The 16824-nt window shown below is 46.4% G+C and overlaps 1 protein-coding gene across 1 annotated transcript in view; it reads left to right on the top strand.

Moving 5' to 3' along the window:
• klhl38a (kelch-like family member 38a) overlaps window positions 1–16824 on the top strand; it is a 33580-nt gene that overhangs the window by 2484 nt on the left and 14272 nt on the right. The window contains exon 2 of the mRNA XM_036971407.2: window positions 10765–10956. Within this exon, the coding sequence (XP_036827302.2) occupies window positions 10766–10956 (191 nt within the window). The 5' untranslated portion in view covers window position 10765. The remainder of the gene's footprint in view (window positions 1–10764; window positions 10957–16824) is intronic.

Here is a 16824-nt window from a genome sequence, read left to right as displayed (position 1 = left end):
GTTAGCACAGCTGAAAACTGTTGTTCTGATTAAAGAAGCAATACAATTGTCCTTCTTTAGACTAGTTGAGTATCTGGAGCATCAGCATTTGTGGGTTCGATTACAGGCTCAAAATGGCCACAAACAAAGAACTTTCTTCTGAAACTCGTCTATTCTTTTTCTGAGAAAGGAAAGCTATTCCATGCGAGAAATTGCCAAGAAACTGAAGATCTCGTACAATGCTGTGTACTACTCCCTTCACAGAACAGCGCGAAACAGGCTCTAACCAGAATAGAAAGAGGAGTGGGAGGCCCCGGTGCACAACTGAGCAAGAGGACAAGTACATTAGAGTGTCTAGTTTGAGAAACAGACACAAGTCGTCAACTGGCAGCTTCATTAAATAGTACCCACAAAACACCAGCCTCAATGTCAACAATAAAGAGGTGACTCTTTGAAAAAGCCATATCTCAGACTGGCCAATAAAAATAAAAGATTAAGATGGGCAAAAGAACACAGACACTGTACAGAGGAACTCTGCCTAGAAGACCAGCATCCTGGAGTCACCTCTTTACTGTTAACGCTGAGACTGGACAGAGGAACTCTGCCTAGAAGACCAGCATCCTGGAGTCACCTCTTTACTGTCAACGCTGAGACTGGACAGACGAACTCTGCCTAGAAGACCAGCATCCTGGAGTCACCTCTTTACTGTTAACGCTGAGACTGGACAGAGGAACTCTGCCTAGAAGACCAGCATCCTGGAGTCACCTCTTTACTGTTAACGCTGAGACTGGACAGAGGAACTCTGCCTAGAAGACCAGCATCCTGGAGTCACCTCTTTACTGTTAACGCTGAGACTGGACAGAGGAGCTCTGCCTAGAAGACCAGCATCCTGGAGTCACCTCTTTACTGTTAACGCTGAGACTGGACAGAGGAACTCTGCCTAGAAAGCCAGCATCCCTGTCACGTTCGTTGTAAGAATCATTGGACCAAGGTGCAGCGTGATATGGTTTCCACATATTTATTTAGTGAAACGCACAAAAACAATAAAGAACGAACGAAACGTGAAGTCAATGAAGTGCTTACAAGCAACTAAATATAAACAAGATCCCACAGACACAGGTGTGAAAATAACGACTTAAATATGATCCCCAGTTAGAGACGACGATTACCAGCTGCCTCTAATTGGGAATCATACAAAACACCAACATAGTAAAAGAAACTAGAACACAACATAGACATAGAAATACTAGATCACCCCCTATTCATGCCCTGATCTACTATACCATAGAGAAACAGTGTCTCTCTATGGTCAGGGTGTGACAATCCCGGTGTCGCCTCTTCACTGTTGACGTTGAGACGGGTGTTTTGCGGGGTACTATTTTCAAAAACAAGGACATTTCTAAGTGACCACAAGCGTTTGAACAGTAGTATATACAGCTGGCTGTAGTTATAAGTCTGTTTGTGTCGGGACATTTGATGAGGCTAATTTAACAGATTTGTTGGGAGAAATATAGCCTGGTCGTGCCGTGCATCATGGGAACCCTGTGTCTAAGGTATTGGGGGTCAGGGTCATCCCTGTGTCTAAGGTATTGGTTGGTCAGGGTCAACCCTGTGTCTAAGGTATTGGGGGTCAGGGTCAACCCTGTGTCTAAGGTATTGGGGGTCAGGGTCAACCCTGTGTCTAAGGTATTGGGGTTCAGGGTCAACCCTGTGTCTAATTTAGATCTATAGGGTATTTCTGTTGTTTCTCCTATCGTTCATCTATAGATCTATAGGGTATTTCTGTTGATTCTCCTATCGTTCATCTATAGCTCTATAGGGTATTTCTGTTGATTCTCCTATCGTTCATCTATAGATCTATAGGGTATTTCTGTTGATTCTCCTATCGTTCATCTATAGATCTATAGGGTATTTCTGTTGATTCTCCTATCGTTCATCTATAGATCTATAGGGTATTTCTGTTGATTCTCCTATCGTTCATCTATAGGGTATTTCTGTTGATTCTCTTATCGTTCATCTATAGATCTATAGGGTATTTCTGTTGATTCTCCTATCGTTCATCTATAGATCTATAGGGTATTTCTGTTGATTCTCCTATCGTTCATCTATAGATCTATAGGGTATTTCTGTTGATTCTCCTATCGTTCATCTATAGATCTATAGGGTATTTCTGTTGATTCTCCTATCGTTCATCTATAGATCTATAGGGTATTTCTGTTGATTCTCCTATCGTTCATCTATAGATCTATAGGGTATTTCTGTTGATTCTCCTATCGTTCATCTATAGATCTATAGGGTATTTCTGTTGATTCTCTTATCGTTCATCTATAGATCTATAGGGTATTTCTGTTGATTCTCCTATCGTTCATCTATAGATCTATAGGGTATTTCTGTTGATTCTCCTATCGTTCATCTATAGATCTATAGGGTATTTCTGTTGATTTCACATATCCTTTACTAACGCCCAGTACCTGCCGTTCATTGGGATAAATAAAAAACACAACTATGGCATCCAACTTTCCATAGTAAATACTATTTACGTAGCTACAGGACAACCCACTCAACTTCCAATATTAACATTTGTGAGCGATCCATAAAGAGGTGTTTATGTTACAATCCAATTTAGGCTTCACAAAGTCTGGGGAATACCGTGTTGTGACAGACGTCACTCCTCGTGAGCCATGGCAGCTATTTAATAATACATAATAATGATTAAAGTTTCCAAATATACCAGACAGGGTGGCCCAGTGATCCCTGACTAAATCACATGAATAGCTGTCTCTGGTGATTAGCTGACTTAGTTCTGACACTAGCTCTAGGAAATGCTCTCGTCTACACACCACAGCTAGACGATCGTCAAGGGCAAACCCCTGAGGGAGGTAGTGGGGGACACAGAGAGGGAGAGAGAGGGGTGGGGGAGAGAGAGAGAGAGGTGGGGGAGAGAGAGAGAGAGAGGGGGGTGGGGGAGAGAGAGAGAGAGAGGTGGGGAGAGAGAGGTGGGGGAGAGAGAGAGAGAGAGAGGTGGGGGAGAGAGAGAGAGAGAGGTGGGGGAAAGAGAGAGAGGGGGGGGGAGAGAGAGAGAGAGGTGGGGGAGAGAGAGAGAGAGAGGTGGGGGAAAGAGAGAGAGGGGGTGGGGGAGAGAGAGAGAGAGGTGGGGGAGAGAGAGAGAGAGGTGGGGGAGAGAGAGAGAGAGAGGTGGGGGAGAGAGAGAGAGAGGTGGGGGAGAGAGAGAGAGAGAGGTGGGGGAAAGAGAGAGAGGGGGTGGGGAGAGAGAGAGAGAGGTGGGGGAGAGAGAGAGAGAGAGGTGGGGGAAAGAGAGAGAGGGGGTGGGGGAGAGAGAGAGAGAGGTGGGGGAGAGAGAGAGAGAGGTGGGGGAGAGAGAGAGAGAGAGAGGTGGGGGAGAGAGAGAGAGAGAGAGAGGTGGGGGAGAGAGAGAGATGGGTGGGGGAGAGAGAGAGAGAGAGGTGGGGGAGAGAGAGAGAGAGAGAGAAGAGTGGGGAGTAAGCGAGAGAGAGGAGTGGGGAGAGAGAGAGAGGAGTGGGGGAGAGAGAGAGAGGGGTGGGGGAGAGAGAGAGGGGGTGGGGAGAGAGAGAGAGAGGTGGGGGGGGAGAGAGAGAGAGGTGGGGGAGAGAGAGAGAGGGGGTGGGGGAGAGAGAGAGAGAGGTGGGGGAGAGAGAGAGAGAGAGGTGGGGAGAGAGAGAGAGAGGGGTGGGGGAGAGAGAGAGAGAGGTGGGGGGAGAGAGAGAGAGAGAGAGAAGAGTGGGGAGTAAGCGAGAGAGAGGAGTGGGGGAGAGAGAGAGAGGGGTGGGGGAGAGAGAGAGGGGTGGGGGAGAGAGAGAGGGGGTGGGGGAGAGAGAGAGGGGTGGGGGAAAGAAAGAGGGGTGGGGGAAAGAGAGAGGGGGTGGGGGAAAGAGAGAGGGGGTGGGGGAGAGAGAGAGAGGGGTGGGGATGTTAGAGAGAGAGCGGGGTGGGGGAGACAGGGGTGGGGGGAGAGAGAGAGAGAACGGGGTGGGGGAGTTAGAGAGAGAACGGGGTGGGGGAGTTAGAGAGAGAACGGGGTGGGGGAGTTAGAGAGAGCGGGGTGGGGGAGAGAGAGAGAGGGGTGGGGATGTTAGAGAGAGAGCGGGGTGGGGGAGTTAGAGAGAGAATTCGGGGTGGGGGAGACAGGGGTGGGGGAGTTAGAGAGAGAGCGGGGTGGGGGAGTTAGAGAGAGAACGGGGTGGGGGAGTTAGAGAGAGAACGGGGTGGGGGAGTTAGAGAGAGAGCGGGGTGGGGGAGAGAGGGGTGGGGGAGTTAGAGAGAGAGGGGTGGGGGAGTTAGAGAGAGAGCGGGGTGGGGGAGTTAGAGAGAGAACGGGTGGGGGAGTTAGAGAGAGCGGGGTGGGGGAGTTAGAGAGAGAACGGGGTGGGGGAGTTAGAGAGGGAGCGGGGTGGGGGAGAGAGAGAGAGAGCGGGTTGAGGGAGAGAGGGGTGGGGGAGTTAGAGAGAGAGCGGGGTGGGGGAGTTAGAGAGAGAGGGGTGGGGGAGTTAGAGAGAGAGGGATGGGGGAGAGAGAGTGAGGGGTGGGGGAGTTAGAGAGAGAGCGGGGTGGGGGAGTTAGAGAGAGCGGGGTGGGGGAGTTAGAGAGAGCGGGGTGGGGGAGTTAGAGAGAGAGGGGTGGGGGAGTTAGAGAGAGAGGGGTGGGGGAGTTAGAGAGAGAGGGGTGGGGGAGTTAGAGAGAGCAGGGTGAGGGAGAGAGAGAGAGGGGTGGGGGAGAGGGAGAGAGGGGTGGGGAGAGGGAGAGAGGGGGTGGAGGAGAGAGGGGGTGGGGGAGTTAGAGAGAGCGGGTGGGGGAGTTAGAGAGAGAGGGGTGGGGGAGAGAGAGATGGGGTGGGGGAGAGAGGGTGAGGGGTGGGGGAGTTAGAGAGAGAGGGGTGAGGGAGAGAGGGAGAGGGTTGAGGGGACGGGTGGGGGAGAGAGAAAAACAACTGGTTCATGTAACAGCTCTGATGAAGTTAGCCAGTGACGTGGAGATGTGGCCAATTGCTACATGGGATCCATTTGGATGATTTAGGAGGCAGAATGGAAATAGAAAGCTGCCTGCCTTCCCGGCCTCAGCCCGGGACTCAGTGTGTGTCCTAGCAGGGAGTCAGCAGCAACATAGAGAAAGCTGCCTGCCTTCAAGGCCTCAGCCTGGGACTCAGTGTGTGTCCTAGCAGGGAGTCAGCAGCAACATGGAGAAAGCTGCTTGCCTTCAAGGCCTCAGCCTGGGACTCAGTGTGTGTCCTAGCAGGGAGTCAGCAGCAACATGGAGAAAGCTGCCTGCCTTCAAGGCCTCAGCCTGGGACTCAGTGTGTGTCCTAGCAGGGAGTCAGCAGCAACATGGAGAAAGCTGCCTGCCTTCAAGGCCTCAGCCTGGGACTCAGTGTGTGTCCTAGCAGGGAGTCAGCAGCAACATGGAGAAAGCTGCCTGCCTTCCCGGCCTCAGCCTGGGACTCAGTGTGTGTCCTAGCAGGGAGTCAGCAGCAACATGGAGAAAGCTGCCTGCCTTCAAGGCCTCAGCCTGGGACTCAGTGTGTGTCCTAGCAGGGAGTCAGCAGCAACATGGAGAAAGCTGCCTGCCTTCAAGGCCTCAGCCTGGGACTCAGTGTGTGTCCTAGCAGGGAGTCAGCAGCAACATAGAGAAAGCTGCCTGCCTTCAAGGCCTCAGCCTGGGACTCAGTGTGTGTCCTAGCAGGGAGTCAGCAGCAACATGGAGAAAGCTGCCTGCCTTCAAGGCCTCAGCCTGGGACTCAGTGTGTGTCCTAGCAGGGAGTCAGCAGAAACATGGAGAAAGCTGCCTGCCTTCAAGGCCTCAGCCTGGGACTCAGTGTGTGTCCTAGCAGGGAGTCAGCAGCAACATAGAGAAAGCTGCCTGCCTTCAAGGCCTCAGCCTGGGACTCAGTGTGTGTCCTAGCAGGGAGTCAGCAGCAACATGGAGAAAGCTGCCTGCCTTCAAGGCCTCAGCCTGGGACTCAGTGTGTGTCCTAGCAGGGAGTCAGCAGCAACATGGAGAAAGCTGCCTGCCTTCAAGGCCTCAGCCTGGGACTCAGTGTGTGTCCTAGCAGGGAGTCAGCAGCAACATAGAGAAAGCTGCCTGCCTTCAAGGCCTCAGCCTGGGACTCAGTGTGTGTCCTAGCAGGGAGTCAGCAGCAACATGGAGAAAGCTGCCTGCCTTCAAGGCCTCAGCCTGGGACTCAGTGTGTGTCCTAGCAGGGAGTCAGCAGCAACATGGAGAAAGCTGCCTGCCTTCAAGGCCTCAGCCCGGGACTCAGTGTGTGTCCTGGTAGGGAGTCAGCAGCAACATGGAGAAAGCTGCCTGCCTTCAAGGCCTCAGCCTGGGACTCAGTGTGTGTCCTAGCAGGGAGTCAGCAGCAACATGGAGAAAGCTGCCTGCCTTCAAGGCCTCAGCCTGGGACTCAGTGTGTGTCCTAGCAGGGAGTCAGCAGCAACATGGAGAAAGCTGCCTGCCTTCAAGGCCTCAGCCCGGGACTCAGTGTGTGTCCTGGTAGGGAGTCAGCAGCAACATGGAGAAAGCTGCCTGCCTTCAAGGCCTCAGCCTGGGACTCAGTGTGTGTCCTAGCAGGGAGTCAGCAGCAACATAGAGAAAGCTGCCTGCCTTCAAGGCCTCAGCCTGGGACTCAGTGTGTGTCCTAGCAGGGAGTCAGCAGCAACATGGAGAAAGCTGCCTGCCTTCAAGGCCTCAGCCTGGGACTCAGTGTGTGTCCTAGCAGGGAGTCAGCAGCAACATGGAGAAAGCTGCCTGCCTTCAAGGCCTCAGCCCGGGACTCAGTGTGTGTCCTGGTAGGGAGTCAGCAGCAACATGGAGAAAGCTGCCTGCCTTCAAGGCCTCAGCCTGGGACTCAGTGTGTGTCCTAGCAGGGAGTCAGCAGCAACATAGAGAAAGCTGCCTGCCTTCAAGGCCTCAGCCTGGGACTCAGTGTGTGTCCTAGCAGGGAGTCAGCAGCAACATGGAGAAAGCTGCCTGCCTTCAAGGCCTCAGCCTGGGACTCAGTGTGTGTCCTAGCTGGGAGTCAGCAGCAACATGGACAGTTGTGGTGGTTGTTGGTTTAATTATGGGAATGTTTTTTATGACTGCTCTGTTGAGCCAATGGAACACTAAGAGGAAACTGGTCAGATGTCTGACCAGAGCCTTAGGACCCTGGTCAGAAGTAGTGAGTTAGGACCCTGGTCAGAAGTAGTGAGTTAGGACCCTGGTCAGAAGTAGTGAGTTAGGACCCTGGTCAGAAGTAGTGAGTTAGGACCCTGGTCAGAAGTAGTGAGTTAGGACCCTGGTCAGAAGTAGTGAGTTAGGACCCTGGTCAGAAGTAGTGAGTTAGGACCCTGGTCAGAAGTAGTGAGTTAGGACCCTGGTCAGAAGTAGTGAGTTAGGACCCTGGTCAGAAGTAGTGAGTTAGGACCCTGGTCAGAAGTAGTCAGTTAGGACCCTGGTCAGAAGTAGTGAGTTAGGACTCTGGTTAGAGGTACCCTGGTCAGAGGACATTCAGAGGCTTGTCCTAAAGCCACTCTTACGTTGTCTTGGCTGTGTGCTTAGGCTTCTTCTCCTGTTGGAAGGTGAACCTTCGCCCAGTCTGAGGTCCTGAGTACTCTGGAGTAGGTTTTCATCAACGATCTCTCTGTATTTTGCTCCGTTCATCTTTCCCTCGATCCTGGCTTGTCTCCCAGTACCTGCGGATGAAAGCATACCCTCATAATGATGTTGCCACCACCATGCTTCCCCATAAGGATGGTGCCAGGGTTCTCCTGACGTGACGCTTGGCATTGAGGCTAAAGAGTTCAATCTTGGTTTCATCAGACTAGAGACTTGTTTCTCATGGTCTGAGAGTCTTTAGGTGCTTTTTGGCAAACTCTAAACGAGCTGTCATGTGCCTTTTACTGAAGAGTGGCTTCCGTCTGGCCGCAATACCATAAAGGCCTGATTGGTGGAGCGCTGTAGAGATGGGAGAACCTTCCAGAAGGACAACCATCTCCACAGAGGAACTCTGGACCTCTGTCAGAGTGACCATTGGGTTCTTGGTCACCTCCCTGACCAAGGCCATTCTCCCCCGATTGCTCAGTTTGGCCAGGCGACCAGCTCTAGGAAGAGTCTAGGTGGTTCCAAACTTCTTCCATTTAAGAATGATGGATGCCACTGTGTTCTTGGGGACCTTCAATGCTGCGTAAGTGTTTTGGTTCCCTTCACCAGATCTGTGCCTTGACACAATTCTGTCTCGGAGCTCTACGGACAATTCCTTCGACCTCATGGCTTGGTTTTTTCTCTGACATGCACTGTCAACTGTGGGACCTTATATAGACAGGTGTGTGCCTTTCCAAATCATGTCCAATCAATTGAATTTACTCCTGGTGGACCCCAAACAAGTTGTAGAAACATCTCAAAGATGATCAATGGAAACAGGATGCAGCTGAGCTCAATTTTGGGTCTCATAGCAAAAGGTCTGAATACTTATTTAAATAAGGTTTAACACATCACATCACCGATTACCACTCTTCATATTTTCAAGCATGGTGGCTGCTTCATGTTATGGATATTCTTGTCATCGACAAGGACTAGGGAGTTGTTTAGGATAAAAAATAAACGGAATAGAGATAAGCACAGGCAAAATCCTAGAGGAACACCTGGTTCTGCTTTCCAACAGACTCTGGGAGACAAATGCACTTTTCAGCAGGACAATAACCTAAAACACAAGGCCAAACAAACACTGGAGTTACCAAGAAGACAGTGAATGTTCCTGAGTGGTTACAGTTGACTTAAATCTGCTTGAAAATCTGTGGCAAAACTTGGAAATGAATGTCGAGCAATGGTCAACAACCAACTTGATAGAGCTTGAATATTGTACAAATATAGTACAATCCAGCTGTAATCACTCTTAGAGACTTACCCTGAAAGACTCACAGCTGTAATCACTCTTAGAGACTTACCCTGAAAGACTCACAGCTGTAATCACTCTTAGAGACTTACCCTGAAAGACTCACAGCTGTAATCACTCTTAGAGACTCACCCTGAAAGACTCACAGCTGTAATCACTCTTAGAGACTTACCCTGAAATACTCACAGCTGTAATCACTCTTAGAGACTCACCCTGAAAGACTCACAGCTGTAATCACTCTTAGAGACTTACCCAGAAAGACTCACTGCTGTAATCACTCTTAGAGACTCACCCTGAAAGACTCACAGCTGTAATCACTCTTAGAGACTCACCCTGAAAGACTCACTGCTGTAATCACTCTTAGAGACTTACCCTGAAAGACTCACAGCTGTAATCACTCTTAGAGACTTACCCTGAAAGACTCACAGCTGTAATCACTCTTAGAGACTTACCCTGAAAGACTCACAGCTGTAATCACTCTTAGAGACTTACCCTGAAAGACTCACAGCTGTAATCACTCTTAGAGACTTACCCTGAAAGACTCACAGCTGTAATCACTCTTAGAGACTTACCCTGAAAGACTCACAGCTGTAATCACTCTTAGAGACTTACCCTGAAAGACTCACAGCTGTAATCACTCTTAGAGACTCACCCTGAAAGACTCACAGCTGTAATCACTCTTAGAGACTTACCCTGAAAGACTCACAGCTGTAATCACTCTTAGAGACTTACCCTGAAAGACTCACAGCTGTAATCACTCTTAGAGACTTACCCTGAAAGACTCACAGCTGTAATCACTCTTAGAGACTCACCCTGAAAGACTCACAGCTGTAATCACTCTTAGAGACTTACCCTGAAAGACTCACAGCTGTAATCACTCTTAGAGACTCACCCTGAAAGACTCACAGCTGTAATCACTCTTAGAGACTTACCCAGAAAGACTCACTGCTGTAATCACTCTTAGAGACTCACCCTGAAAGACTCACAGCTGTAATCGCTCTTAGAGACTTACCCAGAAAGACTCACAGCTGTAATCACTCTTAGAGACTTACCCTGAAAGACTCACAGCTGTAATCACTCTTAGAGACTTACCCTGAAAGACTCACAGCTGTAATCACTCTTAGAGACTCACCCTGAAAGACTCACAGCTGTAATCACTCTTAGAGACTTACCCAGAAAGACTCACTGCTGTAATCACTCTTAGAGACTCACCCTGAAAGACTCACAGTTGTAATCACTCTTAGAGACTCACCCTGAAAGACTCACAGCTGTAATCGCTGTCAAAGGTGATTCTACAAAGTATTGACTCGGGGGGTGTGAATACCTATGTAAATAAGATATTTCTGTATTTCATTTTCAATCAATTTGCCAACATTTTCTAAAAACACATTAACTTTATCATTATGGGGTGTTTATGTTTGTACGTAGATGGGTGAGAGAACATCAATTGAATCTATTTTGAATTCAGGCTGTAACACAACAAACTGTGGATTGGATCCAGGGGTCTGAAGACTTCCTGAAGACACTGTACAGAATGAACTCTTAATGTTTCTATTCATTATTTACATTTATTCATTGTGTGATCTGACTTATATTGAACAAAAATTGACCCCAACTCATACAACCAGTCAATATAGTTATTCTCTCTCTCCACACTTCTTTCTCCCCCCTCCCCCTCCCCCCCTCTCTCCATCCCCATTTCCCCCCCCCCCCCCCCCACTCTCCATCCCCATTTCCCCCTCCCCCCCATCTCCCCCCCCTCTCCATCCCCATTTCCCCCCCCCACTCTCCATCCCCATTTCCCCCCCACTCTCCATCCCCATTCCCCCCCCCCCCCACTCTCCATCCCCATTTCCCCCTCCCCCCACCCCCTCCAACAGAATGGCTCTCTGTGAGTCCCTGAAGACCCTCCAAGGGTTCCCGTTTAGAGACCCAGAGCTGTCTTCCCTCCTGCTGTCCCAGCTGAACAGGCTGAGACAGGAGAGGATCCTAACAGACGTGCTGCTCTGTTCAGACAACACAGAGATCCCCTGCCATAGGAACGTACTGGTGTCCTCCAGCCGATACTTCAGGTCAGCTACAATACAGTTCAAACTCATTGATTCATTATACAGAGAGCAGAAGACATCCCGAATACAGAACCTTACCTAGCACAACACGACTACAGAACCTTACCTAGCACAACACGACTACAGAACCTCACCTAAAACAACACAAATACAGAACTTACCTAACATGACTACAGAACCTCACCTAGCACAACACGACTACAGAACCTCACCTAGCATGACTACAGAACCTCACCTAGCCCAACAAGACTACAGAACCTCACCAAACACATAACGACTACAGAACCTCACCTAATACAACTACAGAACCTTACCTAGCACAACACGACTACAGAACCTCACCTAGCACAACACAAATACAGAACTCACCTAACATGACTACAGAACCTCACCTAGCACAACACGACTACAGAACCTCACCTAGCACAACACGACTACAGAACCTCACCTAGCACAACACGACTACACAACCTCACCTAGCACAACACGACTACAGAACCTCACCTAGCACAACACAAATACAGAACTCACCTAACATGACTACAGAACCTCACCTAGCACAACACGACTACAGAACCTCACCTAGCACAACAACACAACTACAGAACCTCACCTAGCACAACATGACTACAGAAACTCACCAAACACAACACGACTACCTCACCTAGCACAACACGACTACAGAACCTCACCTAGCACAACACAACTACAGAACCTCACCTAGCACAACACAAATACAGAACTCACCTAACATGACTACAGAACCTCACCTAGCACAACACGACTACAGAACCTCACCTAGCACAACACGACTACACAACCTCACCTAGCACAACACGACTACAGAACCTCACCTAGCACAACACAAATACAGAACTCACCTAACATGACTACAGAACCTCACCTAGCACAACACGACTACAGAACCTCACCTAGCACAACAACACAACTACAGAACCTCACCTAGCACAACATGACTACAGAAACTCACCAAACACAACACGACTACCTCACCTAGCACAACACGACTACAGAACCTCACCTAGCACAACACAACTACAGAACCTCACCTAGCACAACACAAATACAGAACTCACCTAACATGACTACAGAACCTCACCTAGCACAACACGACTACAGAACCTCACCTAGCATGACTACAGAACCTCACCTAGTACAACACGACTACAGAACCTCACCTAGCACAACACAAATACAGAACTCACCTAACATGACTACAGAACCTCACCTAGCACAACACGACTACAGAACCTCACCTAGCATGACTACAGAACCTCACCTAGTACAACACGACTACAGAACCTCACCTAGCACAACACAAATACAGAACCTCACCTAGCACAACACGACTACAGAACCTCACCTAGCACAACACGACTACAGAACCTCACCAAACACATAACAACTACAGAACCTTACCTAGCACACCACGACTACAGAACCTCACCTAGTACAACACAAATACAGAACTCACCTAACATGACTACAGAACCTCACCTAGCACAACAACACAACTACAGAACCTCACCTAGCACAACACGACTACAGAACCTCACCTAGCACAACACAAATACAGAACCTCACCTAGCACAACATGACTACAGAACCTCACCTAGCACAAGACTACAGAACCTCACCTAGCACACACGACTACAGAATCTCACCAAACACAACACGACTACAGAACCTCACCTAAACACAAGACGACTACAGAACCTCACCTAACACAAGACGACTACAGAACCTCACCAAACACAACACGACTACAGAACCTCACCTAGCACAACACGACTACAGAACCTCACCTAGCACAACACGACTACAGAACCTCACCAAACACAACAGGACTACAGAACCTCACATAACGACTACAGAACCTCACCTAGCACAACACGACTACAGAACCTAACACAACACAACCTCGCCTAGAACAAGACAACATTACACAGAGACTACCACATTTTCGTTAATACACCAGTCTGGGAGCAGAGCTGGTGTTTTGAAAAGTGGGTATACTGTAGGAGGGTACAGTACAATGCACAGTACAATGTACATGAGGGGCATGCGTGTACCGATAGGACTCATGAGGTGTGAGTTGCTCTGTTTGTAGAAACCAGACTGAGTTATATGTAGAAACCAGACTGTGGTTATATGTAGAAACCAGACTGAGTTATATGTAGAAACCAGACTGTGGTTATATGTAGAAACCAGACTGAGTTATATGTAGAAACCAGACTGAGTTATATGTAGAAACCAGACTGAGTTATATGTAGAAACCAGACTGAGTTATATGTAGAAACCAGACTGTGGTTATATGTAGAAACCAGACAGAGTTATATGTAGAAACCAGACTGTGGTTATATGTAGAAACCAGACAGAGTTATATGTAGAAACCAGACTGAGTTATATGTAGAAACCAGACTGAGTTATATGTAGAAACCAGACTGAGTTATATGTAGAAACCAGACTGAGTTATATGTAGAAACCAGACTGAGTTATATGTAGAAACCAGACTGTGGTTATATGTAGAAACCAGACTGAGTTATATGTAGAAACCAGACTGAGTTATATGTAGAAACCAGACTGAGTTATATGTAGAAACCAGACTGTGGTTATATGTAGAAACCAGACAGAGTTATATGTAGAAACCAGACTGTGGTTATATGTAGAAACCAGACAGAGTTATATGTAGAAACCAGACTGAGTTATATGTAGAAACCAGACTGAGTTATATGTAGAAACCAGACTGAGTTATATGTAGAAACCAGACTGAGTTATATGTAGAAACCAGACTGAGTTATATGTAGAAACCAGACTGAGTTATATGTAGAAACCAGACTGAGTTATATGTAGAAACCAGACTGAGTTATATGTAGAAACCAGACTGAGTTATATGTAGAAACCAGACTGAGTTATATGTAGAAACCAGACTGTGGTTATATGTAGAAACCAGACTGTAGTTATATGTAGAATCCAGACTGAGTTATATGTAGAAACCAGACTGAGTTATATGTAGAAACCAGACTGTGGTTATATGTAGAAACCAGACAGAGTTATATGTAGAAACCAGACAGAGTTATATGTAGAAACCAGACTGAGTTATATGTAGAAACCAGACTGAGTTATATGTAGAAACCAGACTGAGTTATATGTAGAAACCAGACTGAGTTATATGTAGAAACCAGACTGAGTTATATGTAGAAACCAGACTGAGTTATATGTAGAAACCAGACTGAGTTATATGTAGAAACCAGACTGAGTTATATGTAGAAACCAGACTGAGTTATATGTAGAAACCAGACTGAGTTATATGTAGAATCCAGACTGAGTTATATGTAGAAACCAGACTGAGTTATATGTAGAAACCAGACTGAGTTATATGTAGAAACCAGACTGAGTTATATGTAGAAACCAGACTGAGTTATATGTAGAAACCAGACTGAGTTATATGTAGAAACCAGACTGTGGTTATATGTAGAAACCAGACTGTGGTTATATGTAGAAACCAGACTGTGGTTATATGTAGAAACCAGACTGAGTTATATGTAGAAACCAGACTGAGTTATATGTAGAAACCAGACTGAGTTATATGTAGAAACCAGACTGAGTTATATGTAGAAACCAGACTGAGTTATATGTAGAAACCAGACTGAGTTATATGTAGAAACCAGATTGAGTTATATGTAGAAACCAGACTGAGTTATATGTAGAAACCAGACTGAGTTATATGTAGAAACCAGACTGAGTTATATGTAGAAACCAGACTGAGTTATATGTAGAAACCAGACTGTGGTTATATGTAGAAACCAGACTGAGTTATATGTAGAAACCAGACTGAGTTATATGTAGAAACCAGACTGTGGTTATATGTAGAAACCAGACAGAGTTATATGTAGAAACCAGACTGTGGTTATATGTAGAAACCAGACAGAGTTATATGTAGAAACCAGACTGAGTTATATGTAGAAACCAGACTGAGTTATATGTAGAAACCAGACTGAGTTATATGTAGAAACCAGACTGAGTTATATGTAGAAACCAGACTGAGTTATATGTAGAAACCAGACTGAGTTATATGTAGAAACCAGACTGAGTTATATGTAGAAACCAGACTGAGTTATATGTAGAAACCAGACTGAGTTATATGTAGAAACCAGACTGAGTTATATGTAGAAACCAGACTGTGGTTATATGTAGAAACCAGACTGTGGTTATATGTAGAAACCAGACTGTGGTTATATGTAGAAACCAGACTGAGTTATATGTAGAAACCAGACTGAGTTATATGTAGAAACCAGACTGAGTTATATGTAGAAACCAGACTGAGTTATATGTAGAAACCAGACTGAGTTATATGTAGAAACCAGACTGAGTTATATGTAGAAACCAGACTGAGTTATATGTAGAAACCAGACTGAGTTATATGTAGAAACCAGACTGTGGTTATATGTAGAAACCAGACTGTGGTTATATGTAGAAACCAGACTGTGGTTATATGTAGAAACCAGACTGAGTTATATGTAGAAACCAGACTGAGTTATATGTAGAAACCAGACTGAGTTATATGTAGAAACCAGACTGAGTTATATGTAGAAACCAGACTGAGTTATATGTAGAAACCAGACTGAGTTATATGTAGAAACCAGACTGAGTTATATGTAGAAACCAGACTGAGTTATATGTAGAAACCAGACTGTGGTTATATGTAGAAACCAGACTGTGGTTATATGTAGAAACCAGACTGTGGTTATATGTAGAAACCAGACTGAGTTATATGTAGAAACCAGACTGAGTTATATGTAGAAACCAGACTGTGGTTATATGTAGAAACCAGACAGAGTTATATGTAGAAACCAGACAGAGTTATATGTAGAAACCAGACTGAGTTATATGTAGAAACCAGACTGAGTTATATGTAGAAACCAGACTGAGTTATATGTAGAAACCAGACTGAGTTATATGTAGAAACCAGACTGAGTTATATGTAGAAACCAGACTGAGTTATATGTAGAAACCAGACTGAGTTATATGTAGAAACCAGACAGAGTTATATGTAGAAACCAGACTGTGGTTATATGTAGAAACCAGACAGAGTTATATGTAGAAACCAGACTGAGTTATATGTAGAAACCAGACTGTGGTTATACAGTGCCTTGCGAAAGTATTCGGCCCCCTTGAACTTTGCGACCTTTTGCCACATTTCAGGCTTCAAACATAAAGATATAAAACTGTATTTTTTTGTGAAGAATCAACAACAAGTGGGACACAATCATGAAGTGGAACGACATTTATTGGATATTTCAAACTTTTTTAACAAATCAAAAACTGAAAAATTGGGCGTGCAAAATTATTCAAAACATACAGTCAATAATACAGTAGAACAAAAGAAAACAAAAAGTCTATATACAGTGAGTGCAAATGAGGTAAGATAAGGGAATGAATGCAATAACTGAACTGAACACTATCAGAGAAGTAGTTGGTGAACCAGGCGACGCAATCATTTGAGAAACCAAGGCTGTCGAGTCTGCCGAAGAGGATGTGGTGATTGACAGAGTCGAAAGCCTTGGCCAGGTCGATGAAAAAGTTAATTTCTTAGCTACATTTTTTTGCAGATTTACTTTAGTGCCTTGTTGCAAACAAGATGCATGTTTTGGCATATTTTTATTCTGTAAACTCTGTAACTGTTTTAAAGTCACCATTGGCCTCATGGTGAAACCCCTGAGCAGTTTCCTTCTTCTCCGGTAATTGAGTTAAGAAAGGATGCCTGTATCTTTGTAGTGACTGGGTGTATTGATACACCATCCAAAGTGTAATGAATTACTTCACCATGCTCAAAGGGATATTCAATGT

This window comes from Oncorhynchus mykiss, chromosome 30 (assembly GCF_057628025.1).
Source record: "Oncorhynchus mykiss isolate SJ-2025 chromosome 30, ASM5762802v1, whole genome shotgun sequence".
Taxonomy (NCBI): domain Eukaryota; kingdom Metazoa; phylum Chordata; class Actinopteri; order Salmoniformes; family Salmonidae; genus Oncorhynchus; species Oncorhynchus mykiss.
The sequence above is the reverse complement of the archived record's forward strand: the minus strand, read 5'-3'. Positions and strand labels throughout refer to the sequence as shown.